The 18,287-nt window shown below is 42.9% G+C and overlaps 1 protein-coding gene across 1 annotated transcript in view; it reads right to left on the reverse strand.

The window, feature by feature from the left end:
- Positions 1-11,674, reverse strand: part of nrg3b (neuregulin 3b) — a 251,334-nt gene extending 239,660 nt beyond the window's left edge. The window contains exon 1 of the mRNA XM_044014049.1: positions 10,364-11,674. Within this exon, the coding sequence (XP_043869984.1) occupies positions 10,364-11,210 (847 nt within the window). The 5' untranslated portion in view covers positions 11,211-11,674. The remainder of the gene's footprint in view (positions 1-10,363) is intronic.
- Positions 11,675-18,287: the final 6,613 nt, after the last annotated feature.

An 18,287-nucleotide genomic window follows, 5' to 3' on the forward strand; every position in this document is an offset into this window, starting at 1 on the left:
GCCAACAACCGCTGATAAGACACGTCACCACCTGACAGGAGATACACGCCGGAACTGGTTAACAAGGAAAGGAAAATGTCCTTTTGTCTAAAAAATGAACCTGGCTTTGGTGTAAACAAACTCAGTCACATGATGTGTGGAGCTATATGTTTGGCCTATGATAAAGAAAACATCACAATACAGCGATTCTGTGATAATCTATACATTAGAAGACACAGAGATAAACATACATGACTGCAGAACACAAAACGTCTCTAAAAAGCTAAACATTTGGAGGGGGATACTTTCTTTTCCCTGCTACTTCCTCCTTGGCCACTTGGTTACCCTTTATTCCAGTATAATGTATCACTGCTAATGCTGGCTGTAAATCTGTGCGTTAAATTAAGATTAATCAGTCTATCCTTTAAGATAAATAGATTAAGTGCGGAGTCATTTAAATGTCAGACAATGACAAACATCCTCAAATGTCTCATTTAGTCCACAAATCAAAGTTTACCGAGTTTACCGTCATTGCCGAGCACATGGACTACAACATATACAGTTGAAAAAGCTGGAACAAAAAAAACAACAAAACATTGATTTATTGATTATCTAAATAGCTGCGAGTTAATACAGCAGTTGATTACCAAGCCACGTCAATAATTTATTGCGGGGTCAATAGTTCCAGCCTCCTAGAAGACAGCGTCTGCTATTTAAAGTGGTTAGCCTAATGGGCTGCATTTCTTCTTTTAGGCAAAAAAGCCTCCTTTAGATGGCACAGTATTTATTGATTGCAGTGACTCACTGTCACTAATGCAAAATGCCACAATGCAGATGTGGTCAACCCAATTTCACATCCACTGTGAGGTGGAAATATGTGAATGAAAAGCAATGACTAAGCGTGTTCTGTCTTTGAGGCTTAGTACAATTTTAAGACTTTGAGAGAAATATGAAAAAATAAATGATAATGTTCTATTAGAGTTTTGGATCACAGACTAATAGGGAAAAAAATCATACTTCCATCTCTTGCAGTACACTTGGGAGATAAGGCTCCCTCTCATTGGGTGACATTCACACTGTCAGCAATGTGAGATGAATGAAGAAGCACCAGAAATGAAGAGGGAGGCAAGATGGTGCTTCAAAGTGGAGGACAGGAGAATACAGAGAATAGAAAGGAGAAACTAAGTATAGAAGGCATGAATGATTGTGGGAGAGAGACAGAGGTGACCTCCATCTACAGCTCCACCTCCACGCACCACAACAAGCCTCTCCATCTCAAGCAGGGCACCGTGGCACATTTCCCGTCACTGGGGGTGGCAACGGGCCACAATTTGCAGTGAATCAATCCAACTGCTGCAGCCTCCGCAAATCAACACGTTTCCTGCAGGCTCGTCATGAACCCAGATGCTACGTGCGAAGTGGGGCTAGTGAGAAATCGTGTTCCACATGCTGCGCTTACCTCAGCTTGAAGTCGTGACTTAAATATCCCTCTCTGCTGCAATAATGGAGGTTTAGACGCAGACAAGTTCGGATGGATTGATGCAACACTGTCTGAATAACAAGTTACAACTGGGGGCTTGTTATGCCAAAGAAGATAAGAGCGAGTTTTCAAGTAGAAATTCGGCAAAAATGAAAAAAGAAAAAACAGAAGAAACTCAAACTGTTTTATTACTGTATTAAAAGAAATAAAAAAAATGTTATTTTCATTCTTTACACTGGGAGAGGGTTTTCTTTAAGCAAAAGCAAGATGCCACTAAATCTTACACACTAGTCCTTATATAATAAACAAAAAATACATTTTAAAAACCTTATTCATTTTCGTTAGAGGTTCATGTGGAAGCTTTTAAAGGTGTTGACATTCAATATAGGCCTACTACCCATAGGTAAGTGTGTACAAGTGTCTAGTTGCTTCAAAATCTAAATAATTTGGTTTATTTCACCTTTGATTAAGCCCGTTATATGTACTTTATGTACTTCAAGGGCCTTGATTTATAGAGGCAATCCCATGTGGCTTTTTAAAGCTGCCCCACGAGGACAAAACCAGCAAAAGCATGCATTTGCACTTTTGGAAGTGGAAGCTTACTATGCGAAGGCAGACAAACATCATCCTTCCTGTATGTGAAGGTTGCCGTAGTTCTCTTAAAGGCTCGGGAAAGGGAGGCGGAGTCCTACGTTTGATTCAATCTGCAGTTTCACCATGAGATATAACAAATTCCTACACACTTTACATTTAAAATGTTGCTTTGAAGTAACTGTGGGTCAATAAGTTCTTTTAGGGTGCTAAAAGACAGCTTTGGGCATTCATGACGGCTGTAATCCCTTCAAAAATGGGCCCATAATGTATTTCCCACTGATAAAGCAAGCTCTCAAATGCCTAAATTACACATGGCACAGTGGTTGAGTCACCACTTGTGGTCCCTTGGACAGAAAGAATTGGCTGTTATTAGATTCATCAGCATCTCACAAAAAAACCTGCCTCTTAGACGCGTCCACTCCCCGCGCCACCACCTCCAGCCCCCCATCCTTTCTCCTTTTCCGCGTTATTCGTTTGCAAATTGATAACGGAACCAGAGACCCCGCAGGGTCCGTAATTCAATATTGGGATCTAACAGTCTGAGATCAGATATGATGGACTGTAATCCTCTCTGCACAGCCACATGCACAACTCTATCTGTGCCCCTTGAGCTGTCAGCGAGTCACTGTGTTCTCCACACATGGATGAATGAGCGAACCAACGCGAGCATGAGTGACGGATTGAATGGCAGCCTGGTGCTTTTGAGGGTTAGAGGAGAATCAGGCCAATACTGAGTATCCAACTGCTGAGAAACAAACACTGTGGTAGCCTTGTGGCTAAGTAGGCATGACAGCATGTGATTAAAATGAGGGCGTTTGTGAGTACGCGCACACGCGCACACACACACACACACACACACATATCATCAATGCAAAATAAACTCAGTATTTAAAATTACCCTCCTCTCTCCATTTCTTCCCATTTAAAAAGGTACAATGCAGGGGAGTCATGGAGACAATAATCATCTCGCTGTTTACTTTCAATAAGGATCATTTCTTTCCTCAGGGCAAGAACACCTTTATTTCTCTGTGGGACTATTACTAACCATTATCTCCGTGAGTGGGGGCTATTTTGCCGTATTATGAGCGGTGATGAGCAGACGGGGGAGGAAAGCTGAACGAGAATCCAAAGGTTTTACAGATATGGACTTATAATGAGTTTATAATCAGTTTTTATACATTCGTAAAAAATAAAACCCTATGCCATGTATCTGCCATTAGACCACTGAGCATGTGACATCTCAAGCACTTCATAAAAAGAGAGGCCGTATCAATTATTCACACTTCCGGCAACACACATTCCACGTTTCTCTTCCCATACATTAATATTTCAGCCGGCACAACCCCACCCCGTCTTTCCCTCTCCCTGCCACCTCCCGGTGGACATTTTGTCTACATAAATCACACAGTGACATTAAGAAGCCCGAAGATGGCCTCAGTTCAGTACTTATAGCAGGCAAGCTTCTGCTCAGCCACTCTATGATTCCCCTGACTGCTGCCCAAGAGTCACTGCCATTGTCACTCAAACGCATCCTCCAGATATAGATGACAATGCTGTTAGTTTCACTTATAGGCACGCATACGCATACGTTACGCTGGACGTAATGGACACCGATTTTGTAACTTCAGACCGAAGTGGTTGAATAATAAATCACGTTCCATGCGTTTGACAAGAGCAGGGGGAGTTTTCTTTTTCTCCCGAGGATGAATTTGAAAAGCGTCGAGAGAGAGAGAGAGAGAGAAGTCCATGAGCTTAATTCCCTCAGGAGACATTTGGTCACACGCTTTGTTAGCTTTTGGTCATTAAAGGTTAAAGTTAGAGGCAGAGTTAGGGTAAGGGTAGAGGCCGTGGTTGTGGTTAGGGTCAGCTAATCTCGCTGAAGGAGGGGAGATGTGTACACACCCTGAGAGGAAGTGTTGAGGCTCCACCGAAGGATCAAATGTCTCTTGTGTGACCGGACTGCATTCTGGTCACAGTTTCACCTTGACGTGTCCAAACCGTTCACACGCTGCTCATGTCTACCTGCAAATGCCCCATTTGTTCCTCTCAGGATGCGCTTAACAGCGTTTTTTTGCGAGTATAATAGTGACAATAATACTGAACAAAATGTCATGTCGATTTCCTAATGTGGACATCCCCACACTGCTTGTTGATGCCAAATAAAATTGACAAAAGACAATGACAAAAACCTTTGTTTTGTTTTTAAAAAAAGAACTGATTCATTAATTATGAAAATAGCTGATGAATATCAAAGTAGTATAGGTGTTCTTCATTATCTTCCATGCCCACAATGTTCCAAACATACACTATATTACACTGATAACCTCTAGTAATTTACACAGCCTGGTAATTCCGTTCTGCTTAGAATACATCATGCAGACACTGCGGTGACAGCACTGAAGTGAAATACTTAAAAAATTCAAATATGGTTAATACCTTGGGGGCAATCTGCATAAAAATGAGGGATAATAATAGAAGCAGAAGAACAGTCTGACGTCTATGTCTTTACCTTGCAGGTGGATCAGTGCCTACTGTATGGAGGATGCACTCATGGTTTGACAGTCTTTGCCCCGATAAATTGTTCCGTCGTCTTCCTTACTTGAGGCTCTCCTCCTCTCTCAGCCCCATCGATTCTCTGAGGTTCAGTGGGTAAGAGCACAGCACTAGCAATGGAAAGGGCACGGGATCAATTCCCACAAAATTTCCAAAGCATTCTGCCGCCTGTCACTCCAGGATAATTTGCCTGCAGGCTCCATCTCCATCCCCCAATGAATACACTGATGTGTCCTGCTTCATAATTGGCGCCCATCAGTGTCAAGTGTCTCTGCTGGCTCGATGTTTAGGGTTAGCACTGCAGGAACCTGCACGGTGATTTGGAAATGCGATGAATCTCAGTTGCACCGGTATTAAAATTGGAAACTGGGAATTAAAGGTTTTTTTTTTTATATTATATTTACATCTACATCGAAGTCCGAAGACTGAAGCCAGCTGGCACACATCAGTGGAATTACATACTCTATACTGTAGCATCTTAACATTCATATAAGCACGCTGTGGTAGGGATGGGCATTTCAAGCTAAATACTTTGATATTCACCGGGGAGTATAGTCATATGGTACGTGTCTCTTTCCGAAGATTAATTATGTTTTTGATTTTTTATTATGACTTTCTTTTATTATAATGACTACTCTGAATATTTATAGAATCATGCCCATCTGTACTTTATGGATGCTGAAAAAAAATGAAGCTTCCTTTAAACCACTAAAATAAAACCCGATTAAGGCTGCAACCAGTAAATATTTTTGCTTATTTATTAATCCGTCGATTCTTTTCTTGATTAGGTCTTTCATCCAAAGAAAAATGCAGAAAAGGCTGTAAAAATGTAACTTCAAATTCAAATTTAAGAAATCACAGAATCAATCCATTGATAATCAAAATTGGTGGCGTTGATATACTTTACTAACGATGTATGACTCTCGATGTTAAACAACAACAACAACAACAACAACAGGGCTGTGTGATGACGACAGATTATGCAAAGACCAGGAAAAAAAAAAACAGCCAGAAATGAAACGTTCCTTAATAACTTTTGGCCCACGGTGATGGAAGGTGAGGCATTAAGAGCTCACCTCCCAACAAGGAAGACACAGGGATTGTAAATCAGTGCACCTGCACACTGGCCCTGCTTGGGCCATGCAGCCACAATGAACAAGCAGAGCATGTCTCAAGAGAGACAGAGGAGTCTCAGAGGCAGCCTGGTAAAAGTGCGCCCTGACCTCCCCAGAGAGAGAGAGAGAGAGAGACTGGATTTATATCTTTGTTTTTAATCCCCCTTACACACTCCGCTGCTCCTACAGTACTATATTGTGCAAGCTTCATATACAGTTGGGGGGGAAAAACTTATAAGGGACTTGCAAGGAAAAAAACAGGTCATCATTTTTATGTGACATAAGGGAAAAACGTCTATGACACTCTCCCGTGTTTCCTTATCCTTATCCTTTTCTTATGCAGAACGCCTTTTCATTAACAGTGCAAGATTGTGGCCTCCATAATGCAAGGGCTTTGCCTAAGGTACATATAGAGGGCGTATTCTAAAATGATGGTATAATAAAGTGATTAGGCACACTCTTTTTAATGTCATACATTGGACATTTTAGTGGATATTGGGGGGTTTAGTTAATAACCCAGTGCAACTTAATATAGAACTGGAGCTGACATGAACCCCATGAACCTCAAATTGAGGATAAAGCAGCAAACAATGGATAGATATAGCTACCATACTATTAAAATGAATCATTTTACAATAATAAGTGATGACAAACTTAAGAGTTATGTTCTACACAGTAGACCATGTAGAAAGTCCTCTCAACAGACTGTTCTTAGATGGAGAACTACATAAAAATGAGCCGGCAGATAAATTAAACCCATAGGGGAAAGAGCAACAACACTTTTTCATCTCATTTAATGCCTTTAGTGCACAACTGTTCTGATTTAATAGCTGTTGTTTCAGCCGCTTGATTTACAGCAGCCTTGACAGCCGTGTCACTTTCCTTGTATTCTGTCTGATGACCAGAGTGCGTCCCACCCATAAAGCCGCCGACTGACTCAGATGTTTCCCCAAACGGGCGAAAAAGCAGCCGCTGAGAATCCCTCGCAGAGCACAAAAACCTTTGAATGGCTCAACAAACATTTAAATGAGGCTGAAGATTCACAAGTCTGGACTCAGGCTGGTGAGATGTGCAGGGAATTACAAGCACACTAAACTAAGGACAATTTCTCACAAGCAAGGAGAGAGAAAATGGGATGGGACCTGAGCCAACACGGCGTTCCATGACTTTCTAACAGACATGTCCTGTGCACAGCTCCTTTTGTCTGCTTTGTCCCTTACTTCTGAGCCAATGGGGCTTGCGTGCAAAGGAGTAGAGCTGGATACATGATAGCCTCAGACAAATAAAGTAGACGACAGATTCATAAATACTGATGCACAAGTGCTAAATGCTTGTGTATGTGCTCCCGAGTGTGCCAGTTCCGCATCTACCCATATGCTCATGAATGTGAGCTGAGGAGCTACCGGGAAACAGAAGACACAAAGCATAAAAGCAAAGCAAGGATAGACGAAGGAATGACAATGACGCCAAGCGCAGACACAATAACCAACAGCTAAATGGGGAGAGAGAGGCAGAAGAAGAAAACAAAGGAGTGCGTACAAGAAGTCATTATCCCCGAATGACAAGCCTTGTCTTTCTTCCAGGACATGGAGATTCAGTTGGGTCTTCACCAAGAAGCAGAAACAATATAGAAACATGTGGCTTGGGGAGAGACAATCATGTCAATGCCTCCTATGTGCAGTCGGGATTATCTGAAACCCAAGAGTGCACCTGAAGCCATCTTTTGCAGAACATTTCATCATCAGCTGAGCCTTTTTTTTTTTTCTCTGTGCCACTACACTTTAAACCCCCAACTCTTTGCACTGCAACAGTGAGCTCCATATGTCCTGGCTGGAGAACACAATCCCAGACTGAGTGTCCAGAGCTGCACGATTAATTGCAATGCAATATAATCAAAAATGTTTTTCATGTTGAACAGTGCAAAGACAATGCAATTATGTGTTTTGAGATAGAATGTGTGATAAAAAAAACCAAAAACATTATGATGAAATTGTGCAGTGCTGCCGGAATTCACTGGAGCAACACAAAGAAAATGTTGCTCTTCCGAGAATAAAACCTTTTACTTGTTGACAGATAATAAGAATATGTAAATTTTGAAGTTAAAATAATAGCATTATGATTTGTTTACCACATGGTCTGCTGTTTTAGAGTTACGCACATCATTCAACACATGAACGCTGTACACGAGGGCCAAAAAGTGCACCGCCGCCAGTGGCGTGAAAAGACTTCAAGTAATATCCAATAAAGAGAATGCTTCAATATGCTAACCCATGGCAACAGTGTCAACACGAGGCAGAGGGGAGAAGAACATAGCAGCATGGAGTAATAACTGTGCAGGGGCCCACAGTGAACACTTAACAATCATTTCTAGTCATACGCTCTAAAGTCGAGTGTCTAAGGGACTTGTGGGAATGCAAATAATTCATGAATTCTGAAAGAGGCAATACATGATAGTTGAGTCAGTTTTGCACCAGAACAACATTTGTGCACAATAAAAAAGTATTTCATTTATAAATGCAGTAAGAAGAGAGCTGAGCTGAGGTTTGTGTTTGCTTGTTTCTGCTGGTCCTTGCCGGCTTTTGTTGTAAATCCAAGTCTTATTATCATTATTCTAGGCCTCAATTTAAATATATAGTCACTGGTCTGTTTTTAATTGTTCATGATTTATGCCAATTTAACAAAAAAAAATACATTTAAAACACGTTTACCATTTCTTTTTCATTTCTTTTCAGTTTGAAGATTAGTTTGTTTTTTATTATTAACCGAGGGCGGATTTACTATTTTTGCTTTAGCTTTAAAGGTGATGCCCTTTTTTTAGTACACAGCACAAACAGATGCTTCCTGGTGTTCACACAAGGGGGCTGCCCGCTCTGGCAGCTTTCAGCTGTTCAGTCGGCCTCGATGTCGAGTGACGTAATTGACTCTGTAGCGGTGGATTATGCTGCAAGGCGGCAGCTCATGGGTGCCGTTCTATACTTTCGTCACCAACGAAACCAAAAGCGCTGCTGATGGAATACAACCTGATCATCAATAATGTTCTTTCTCATTAGGGTGAAAATGGGAAATCAAAGGTTTGTGCTCCATTACGGTGCAAGGGAGTACATGGGGTTTACCTTCCAATCTGGCTGAGTTGAAACATTTTGCCTCGAGGTAAAAGAGGGAAGAAAAAAATGATGTCACTTGATCACTGTTTGCAAGTTGAATCAATGCCAGCGAAATAATGGAGAGGATATTAATAATGCTGTCCAAACATATCGTCCACCGGAAATGTGGGGAAAAGGTTTTAGTTTCATATTAATATTGTGTCATTGCCCTCTAGAGCACTTTGGTATATATAAAAAAAAAAAAAAACTGTATTCACTGGATACTGTTGCTACAACATGTGGATCACATCACCTGTTTACCCCTGAACTAAGAAGAAGCTATGCTGAATATATCATGTAACTGAGATTATTAAGTCACAACTGCAAAAAAATATTGGAAATTCAAAATGGAGCATCCTGACTTTGAGAGGCAATGCCCCCGCCCCCCAAAAAAAACTATCAAACTATTTTCTACATTGCCATATCTCATAATTACACTTGGCTCCTGCACTGCCTACGTCTGAAAAATGTATCCCGTGATGTTAAAAACATGTCCCTGGTGGAATGAATAATCAGGAAGCCTTCCTTCTTTACACAATGCTAAATATGCAAAAATTCACAGCTCCCCTGCTTTATACCCTCTATCTCCCTCAAGCCTTTTCCTCACTTAGCCCACTCCATCTGCCATCACACTCTATACTCATAGCTCCCACTCCTTATTCTCCTGCTTTGTTATGCTTCCCGCGCTCTCTTCCATTTCTTCTCATCCTCTTCAGCTTTATTTTCAAAGCACCCCCCCTTCACCATTTCCTGCCTCGTCTATTTCCACTTGTCCTCTACAACCTTATTTTCATCCCTATATCTATTTTCCTCCACTGAGCCTTCTCGTTTTCTCTCTCGGTGTCCCCCTGCAGTTCGAGAGCAGTACCTGCGACACTATGCTCCGAGCATCCTCTCATCTAAATGGGATGTGTGGCCTTGCTATATCTGATTCCTCTAGACAGAAGGTGAGAGCTCACACCTCAGCACCTCTCCGGCTCCCAGTTATTTGTTATCATCGTATAAATCACTGGCCTTGGTTTCAACGCATGTCACCAAGCTGCCGCGTCTAAAGTGGAGACAAAGCAAAATACATTCGCCTCAATGAAGCCCTGCCTTTACGGAAGTTAGAGTGTGGATGGAAAAAAAAACTCCTCTGGAAGTAAGACTCCTATCGGATTAATGCATAAGTAAAAGATAAAGACACGAGGGATGAAAATACTGAGAATATCCACCGATATCTGCACTAATGAACACGATTAATGTTAAGCTGCTGGAGTATCCACTTTCCATATAGACAGAGAATCCTTTATTTTCACAGACCATGAGTCCCAGAGATTTTTTTTTTCCTTTTCTGTAGACACAGGCATATAGTCGTCTGATAACTGGTAGCTATAGTGACAGACAAATGTGATTTCACAGTAAAAGCCATGTTTTGGAACACTCATCTCATGTTCCACCTCTCTCACACACACACACATATACATATATCCATCTCCAACCTGGACAAGGGAACTTACGCGTGCGGAAGCGGTGGTGTGGGCGTGTGGCTGGGCCCTTACCCGGGCGCCCGTGACCCCAGCGTGACGTGGGTTTGACCGCGGGCACATGCTGGGAGGTGGTCGGCTGCACCTTGGCTGTGGCCTTCACAGTCGTAGTGGTTGAAGTGGATGTTGTGGTGGGGACGGTGGCGGAAGTCTGTCCCGGCTTTGTGTTGGCAGCTCCGTTATGTCCGTTACCGGCAGCGCTTCCTTTTCTAACAGTGCTGCGAGGGGTGACCTCTTTGCCGCTAGGTGGCGGGGTGAGTCGGGTGGCGCGAGTGGTGGAAGTTGTAACCACGGTGCCGCTAACGCGTGTCCCGACGCGATTGTGCAGGTGCGGGGCGTGGTTTCCATCCCCGTTGGCAGTGCTGCCATTGGCCGAGTGGTTTGCCGGCGGCCCAATTCGAGTTCTTGGCGCGGGGGCAGTGCCGTCCGCAGCTAGCGGCGTGCTCGTCAACACCAATGTTGTGGTAGAGGCAGCTGAAGTGGTGGTGGCTGTGGAAATGTCGGGCCCTTTGGGCATGGCACTGGGTTTAGAGAGAAATATGGGGTCCTGTCCAATGCTACCTTTAGGATCCACCAAGTCCGTGGGGACGTAGTCTTGGACAGATCCCACCACAATCCATTTCAGCAGCATGAGACTGAGTCCCAGTCCCACGAAGCCCATTACCAGCGGCACGGCACACAGCCAGGTCTGCTGGCGAGGCCACACAGCACAGGGGCCGCAGCGGAGAGGGCCCGGGGCTCGTGGAGAGGCCTGTTCAGCCCCCGGCTCCTCCAGCGTCATGGCGGCCAGAGTGCTCGCACCAGAACGCTCACTCATCATGCTGTAAGTTTCCGTGTCTGACTATAGTATGTTCGGGGCGGGGAGGAGGAGGGGGTCGGGTCAAACAGGTGACCAAATGACACAAGGGTGTGAACTAGGAAGCGGGTGTGGTGCAAAATGAGGGCAGGGCATCTTAAGCTAGTATACGCACACACACAAGAAAAGCCTGGCCTTTGATTACTGTTACCTACATGCAAAGATTGAACACGTGAACACTAAGCACAAGCATTATACTCACAATCACAGTCACTGTATGTAAAAGCCACCACTAAGTAAAAAGCTGGCACAGCACTTGGATGCATACACAAGCAGAATAAGCCACGCTCCCTCTGGCGGACAAGCAAAGACATGCACGCACTCACGCACGCACACAAATACGCACACTTCCACACACACACACAAACACGCGCACACAGGTTATGGACAGGTGAGAGAAGAGGGGTGGGTGGGTGGGTGGGTAGGTAGTTGTGGGGACACCTCGCTGCCGCTGTAGTCCCGCGTTAACGAAGCGATGATAAATCCCAGGACGCTTCAGTCGCTTGTTAAAAAAGCCGACGCGAGAAGGAGCAGGGAGGGATATCGATCCTCTGCGTGCTGAGCTGCACACCGGAGCTGTAAATCCATGTGTGTGTGCGTGAATCAACAACGACAGCACCTCCAGCAGCACTCTCTGACGGTTGATTATCGCGCCGCATATACGGTCCTCACAATAATAACAATAAAACACAGGTTGTTTCTTTATTCCTCTTTGATTTGTGTTGTTTCAGCTCCCCTTTTTTTTCTCCCCCCTTGTGAACCTTCTCCCCTTTCGCTCCTTTGCTTCTCTCTTTCTCTCTCTCTCTCTCGCGGGTATAACTCAAGTTTGCCTCTTCCAGTTCCTCATTCCCTTCCCGACCAAACCTTTTTGTGTTGCTCCCAGCTGTTTGATAATCCAGATGTGCGGGGTGAGAAAAAAACAAACAAAAAAAACAGCAAAGCACCGAAATTGAAGCAAGACAGAAAAGAGAGGGTGATGTGGATCTTGGGCGGTGTTGATGTCCGGAGTCTCGGGCTAAATCCAGCTGATCCTGGTCCCACCATCCGACTATAGTCTCCCCGTGTGACAGCCGCTGTATGCGTGTGTGTGTGTGTGTGAGTGCCTGTCTGTCTGTCTGTCTGTGCAGTCCCTCACTGTGATGATAGATCCGACATAGGTGGGTGTGAAAAAAAAAGAGAGAAAAGGAGAGAAAGAGAGAGAGGGTGAGCGTCTGCGCTTCGTTTACCTTCGCTGCATTCCCTCAGTGGTGCAAGGCAAGCAGCAGAAAAAAGAGGGAGAGGGAGAGAAGAGAGCGGATGGAGGGAGGGATGGAGAGAGAGAGAGAGAGGGAGGGAGGGGGGACTGCTGCTCAGAAAAAAATGATGCGGCGGCTGTTCTTAGAGGCTGCAGACTATAGGGAGAGAGAGAGGGAGAGATAGAGATGGGAGGAGGAGGCTGGCTCACTACGTTGTGGCTGATGTGGATTTCATCCCATCCGGGCGTCCTCAATACTCCAAAAGTGACTAGTGTAGTAGTGACTGCCCCATGTCTCACCCCCAGACTCCCCCTCGCGCCCCTCCTTCACTAACTCCTTAATCAGGGGGAAAAGGTAACAGAAGAGGAGAGAAAATATTGTGCTGGATCATGTGGGAAAAAAAAAAAAGAGATGCTGTTGGTTAAAGCTCTGCAGCTGCAGACAGGAGGCAGAGGGAGGCGGCAGCAACACACATGCAAACACACACACACACACACTCCGCGTGGTGGACACACCCAGAGAGGAAGGGATGGGTGAGGTGGAGGTGCACGAGGAGGAGGAGGAGGAGGAGGAGAGCGCCCCGATGTCTTCCACCGGCGGCACACAAGAACAAACACAGCAAACGCACATCAGGCTGAGGCTCATCATTTCCGAGTGAGTTAGAGGACTGACTTCAAGTTGATACCACCGTGGACAGTGGGCAAATCCACTGTTCTTGTTTTACAGCTCACAGGGGACAGTGTGGTGCTTTAGCAGCACAGCCAATGAGGTTTTCTGTTTGTTTGTTTGTTTGTTTGTTTGTTTAGTTCTTATGTGTAGTGCCACTTGCTGTTAATCACAATGAAAAACACTTTCAGGTTCTCATCAGCTCTTTTAATTTGGATTCTTAAAAAGACTTTTATTAGGAAAAATACCCCTTAGTCTGACTGAAACCAGGTAAAATACATGTAAACATGTTAACTGACATGTTAGGGGCTTAAACAATATGCTGTATATGGAGTATGTGTTGTAAAGTAACAAAGTACAAATACTTTGTTACAGTATACTTAGGTACAATATTCACATACCTGTACTTTACTTTGTTGTTTCTATTTCTAGCAACGTTATCTTTTACTAGCAACTACTATCTTTGTTACTCGTTACTACCAAATAAAATCAGAAGAAGAAGAGTTGGCATTATGGTCTGTAGAGCCAGGAATTGAACCCACAGCCTTCCAGTTGGTAAGACAGCTCGCCCTACCTCTGAGCGACCATAGCTCAATCCTTTTCAATACTTTTACTTAAGCACATTTTATATCAGAAAACTACTTTTGATACTTAAGTACAGTAAATGTCATACTTTATACTTAAAGACTTTTAAAAAGTGACTTTAACTTCTACCAAAGTCATTTTCTAGTAACATATGTGTACTTTTACTCAACTATCCCTACTACTTTATACTTGACTAGTACCAATAGCTGCCAGTTTAGATTTCTATCCCTCTCATTGAAAATCAACTGGTAAAGACCTACTACTTATAAGCTGAGAGGCGGCACATCGCCACCTAGTGTAGCTTAGTCGTATACACTTGATTCAATAAATCGATTCCCCTGCTAGTGCTGCTTGTCTACTGGTAAAATGAAAGTAGTCCAGTTAAATGGTGGAGTCAACCTCAACCTCACTGTGCATGGAACGTACTAAGTGGTCACGGCCAAAAAATCTGATCACAACAACACATTTCAAATGAATCGATATTAAGTTATCGCAATAAAAAGTGCTATTTCTCAGTGTGTTTGCACAGTGCTTAAACATATAAATATGAACTGAACCTTTGTTTTATTGATATAAAAGAAAATAATACTGTGATATACAGTATGTTATATGAGTTATTGCTCTGCCTTCAGATATGTATTAGTGTCTCTTTTTAAATGCATATTTAAAGGCAGGCAATAATTCCATCACAATGTAGTTTTCTTTAATAGCAATTCAACAAAAGTTCAATATCTATCGATTAGGGATGGGATGATATGACAATTGTGTCATGCATTGCAATAAAACAATCGTGGCGATGGTCCATTATCTTTATAACCGTAAATGAGATAAGACCATTAATATTTCATTTGGGTGACTGCCTTGCTTGCCAATATTACAGTCTTAGTCGTTTATTTTATTAAGTACTTCAAAAGGGAGCCGGCATCATCCCAGTCATCTCAGGAACTCACAATTCATACAGAGCTTAAAGAGGGTCAGTGTGTTTGAGAGCCATTCTAAAGCATATTTATTTTCCAATCACAAATCCATATAATATATAATATAATCAAATCAACGATACAAATGACCGAGTTCCATCGCGTTTCCTCAGCGTCAGGGTGCACGTGGGTTCACCGGCTCGCTGTCCTGCCACACATGAACTGAACAGAGCCATTGTTAATGAGATCAGTGACACACGTGCTTTTCCTCCTAAAACAACGTCTACATGGGCTCATGACGGCAAATAAAATTGCACTTTGCCATACGGTACGACACGAAAAAATTTGATTGCTTTACTTGAGATGTGTGTTTGTTTTTTCGACGTTCCAAATCACTATGGGCCCAGTTTTCACAGCACATATTTTGACAGGTCACATTAGGGAAACGCACAAGTGTAAATAATGACATTACAGATGGCTGAGTTTCATTTAGCGTCCTCGCTTTTGGCGCTTGTGCCGTCTCACTGTCATTCCACACGGTCCTGACTACTACTAAACGGAGCCGTTGTTACCGTGATCACCGACACCTGTGCTTTTGCCTGTTGAGACGTGTCAAAATGTCAGTTGTGGAAAGAGGTCCATTAACTTGTTTCTTCAGCTTTCTCTCAGAAGCGAAATACTAATTGTGTGATATTTAATTAACAAGTGAATGAAGCAATTATTTTTTTTTTATTGTGGTAACTTTGACATTATTGGAGCTTTATGCATATTACTACAAAGTCATCTTCACTGTGGCGCAAAGCAATTTCACTAAGAGTGTGTGGATGCAACAACAATACATTAATCAATTAGTAATCTACTACTGAATTAATTGCCAGCATTTTTTGGTTAATCAGTTGAAATGTTTTTCTTTCGCCAACCAACAAGTTCTGTGAGTTAATCTTGTTAAATATGATTATGTTCTGGCATTCTTTGCTCCTCCACAGCAGTTAAACTGAATATATTTGGTCTAGGGACAAAATGAGACAGTGACTTTTAGGGACACTGACACTGAGGTTTGGGAAACACTGATCAATATTTTACTACTGTTTCTGACATTTTATGGACCAAATAATCCAGAGATTAATCAAGATAACAAGAAAGAATAATATATAATAAAAGAGAACTGATTGTTGCAGGGTTATCCAGTACTGTATAACTATATTTCCATGTTGTAAGAATATGTCATTGTAATCATATCGGACAGTTCGGAGAGAGAGAGAGTGCTCTGATTGGCTGTTCCACTACTCTGCATACAGTTGCCTTTAGTAGAATGATTGCTACTCCGGCATTGGCAACAACTGCCTATGCTGTAAATAAACTTTAAAAAAGAAAAGAGTATAAAGCCTCTTTAGCCGTTTTAAATTACCCAGGATGTTTGAGTCCAGATGAAAGAGCTAAAAAAAAACATTAACCCTCAAGGCCAGTGGTTGGTCTATGCTGTGGTGTTGTTTTCACCTTTATTTTGCATCTTCTTCTTTGGTCCAATGTTGACAGTGATGAGTAAATAACTTTGAAGTAATGCAGGGCAACAATTGTACCTTAACAAAAATCCATTACATTTATTTTACTGTTATATTGACTGGAAACATGATGAATGGTCGTTTCCACAACGTAAGCATTTCTAATACTTTAGCTGTCTCTGGGACGGACCACTGGGTCCAAGTGCACATGCGCAACATTCCGCTTCATGGTACACAGCATGTAAACTAGGACGCCTGAAGCGGAGATCATGGCAAGTCCAACGAAAACCAGAGATGCTTTCAAAAGAGGCCAAGAAATGAAAAAAAAAAAGAAATGTTTTTTGGTCCTGACTTCTTGTGACTTTATTTGACGTGGCTTACGGCCCTTTACCACTATGATCCCAGCTCACCTCGCCTCACCGCAGCGTGGCACTGCTTATGTTGGTTTTCCACTACAAAATAGTCATCACTGCGCTGCAGCATGAAACTGCCGACTTTGTGTGACCAGTGACTTGTAACTGAATCATTACAATCAGTTCATTAAGAAGATTTGTTTAGTACTTCCTCCACGGCCGGAGCACAGACTCTAGACTGAAATACAGGGGCAGGGTTTGTGATGCCGCTCACGATCACACCAGACTCCTCCAATAAATATTGAGATTTTAGACATTTCCCTGGTAGTTGGTGGAGATTAACCAACATTGGTAGGATTGTTAAGTCTTTTTAATCTTTTATCTACAGTTCGGCATTATTCGCCTTGATTCTTGTTGGACGTCTCTTCCTGTGACCAATCGGTGGCCGGCAGTCTGACGACGGCACGCATAGTACCCACTCAGTTCACTTGGAACCTTGCCAGAGGAGGTACTACGCTAGTGGAAACGCGAGCCGGTGGAAACACATCAAAAACGACTACAACTGTGTGATAAAAGTAATATTCCTGAAAAAACATGAACGATGACTGTACCTTGTCGGAAATAGGTGTTGGATACCGATCAGTGTCTGATCGGTACAAGTCGAAATGTTGCCCGGTATTACTTTAAGGTGCTAATAAAATGTGCCGTTTTTGTGCTAAAAACACTCATGGCGGACAGCTATGCTAATGACCAAATGATATATAGCTTTGAAGCCACATAATAAAGGAGAAGAAGAAGAAATGAATGTGTTCACCTAGGACAGGCATTCCCATTAATGCTGACTGGAGCTAAAGTTGATAAAAACCCAAGTTCATTGACAGGTCATTTTACCCAGGAGTGAATGACACTTAAACACATTATCACTGGTCAAATATCACTTTAACCCTCTTATGACCATCAAGATAATGAGGCTGCCTGGATTTCTATTGATTTTATGGCTGTAGAATTGTCAAGAAATGTTCAATGAGTGAGTGTTTTTGTTCCTTTCTCCACTTTTCGTTATCCGGCAATTATTCAACCGTTTAGGAATAAGCGGACATCAAAAACGTGCGACATGCAGGGCTACCGTAGTGACAAGTATATGGGCGCAAAGCTCCATTTCTCTGCTTTCTGCATCTTCTACCGCTTTATCCTCCACATGAGGGTCACGGGCGGGGGTGCTGTGTCAAACTCAGCTGACATAGGGCGAAAGGCGGAGTCACACCCCGGACAGATCGCCAGTCTGAGGTTTTTTAATGTTCTAAATCACAACCGGTGATACAGTAACGAGAACTACGATGACAGAAGGGTTAATATCGCGATTAAAAGTCAAAAGGGTTTAAAGGAGAGTTGGACAATAAATGCGATATCAGCAGTGGGCTTCTGCAACCTCAAAATGTGAGCATTCTAATAACTTGTGGATGAAACCCAACAATCTATTCTACAAGCGCCCCTTTCTCTGCTGCAGCTTTAAACAGAAACATGGCATTGAATTTAGTCGGATGTTGAGGAAGACGACACAGGAGGTGACACACACAGACACACTCTTTGGTTTCCCATTCACTATTGCTTCCACTTACATAAGTAGGGTTGTGACATTAATAAAAGCTGCCATCTGCTTCTTTAGAACACGGTGCCTTTCACCTACGGAAGAGGAGTCATCGACAAGTTCAAGAAAACCCATTTTGTCAAGGGAAACTTGCAGATATTCACTGTACGCCGTCATAATAATCCCCGGGAATTG

Source organism: Solea senegalensis, linkage group LG18 (genome assembly GCF_019176455.1).
Source record: "Solea senegalensis isolate Sse05_10M linkage group LG18, IFAPA_SoseM_1, whole genome shotgun sequence".
Classification (NCBI taxonomy): domain Eukaryota; kingdom Metazoa; phylum Chordata; class Actinopteri; order Pleuronectiformes; family Soleidae; genus Solea; species Solea senegalensis.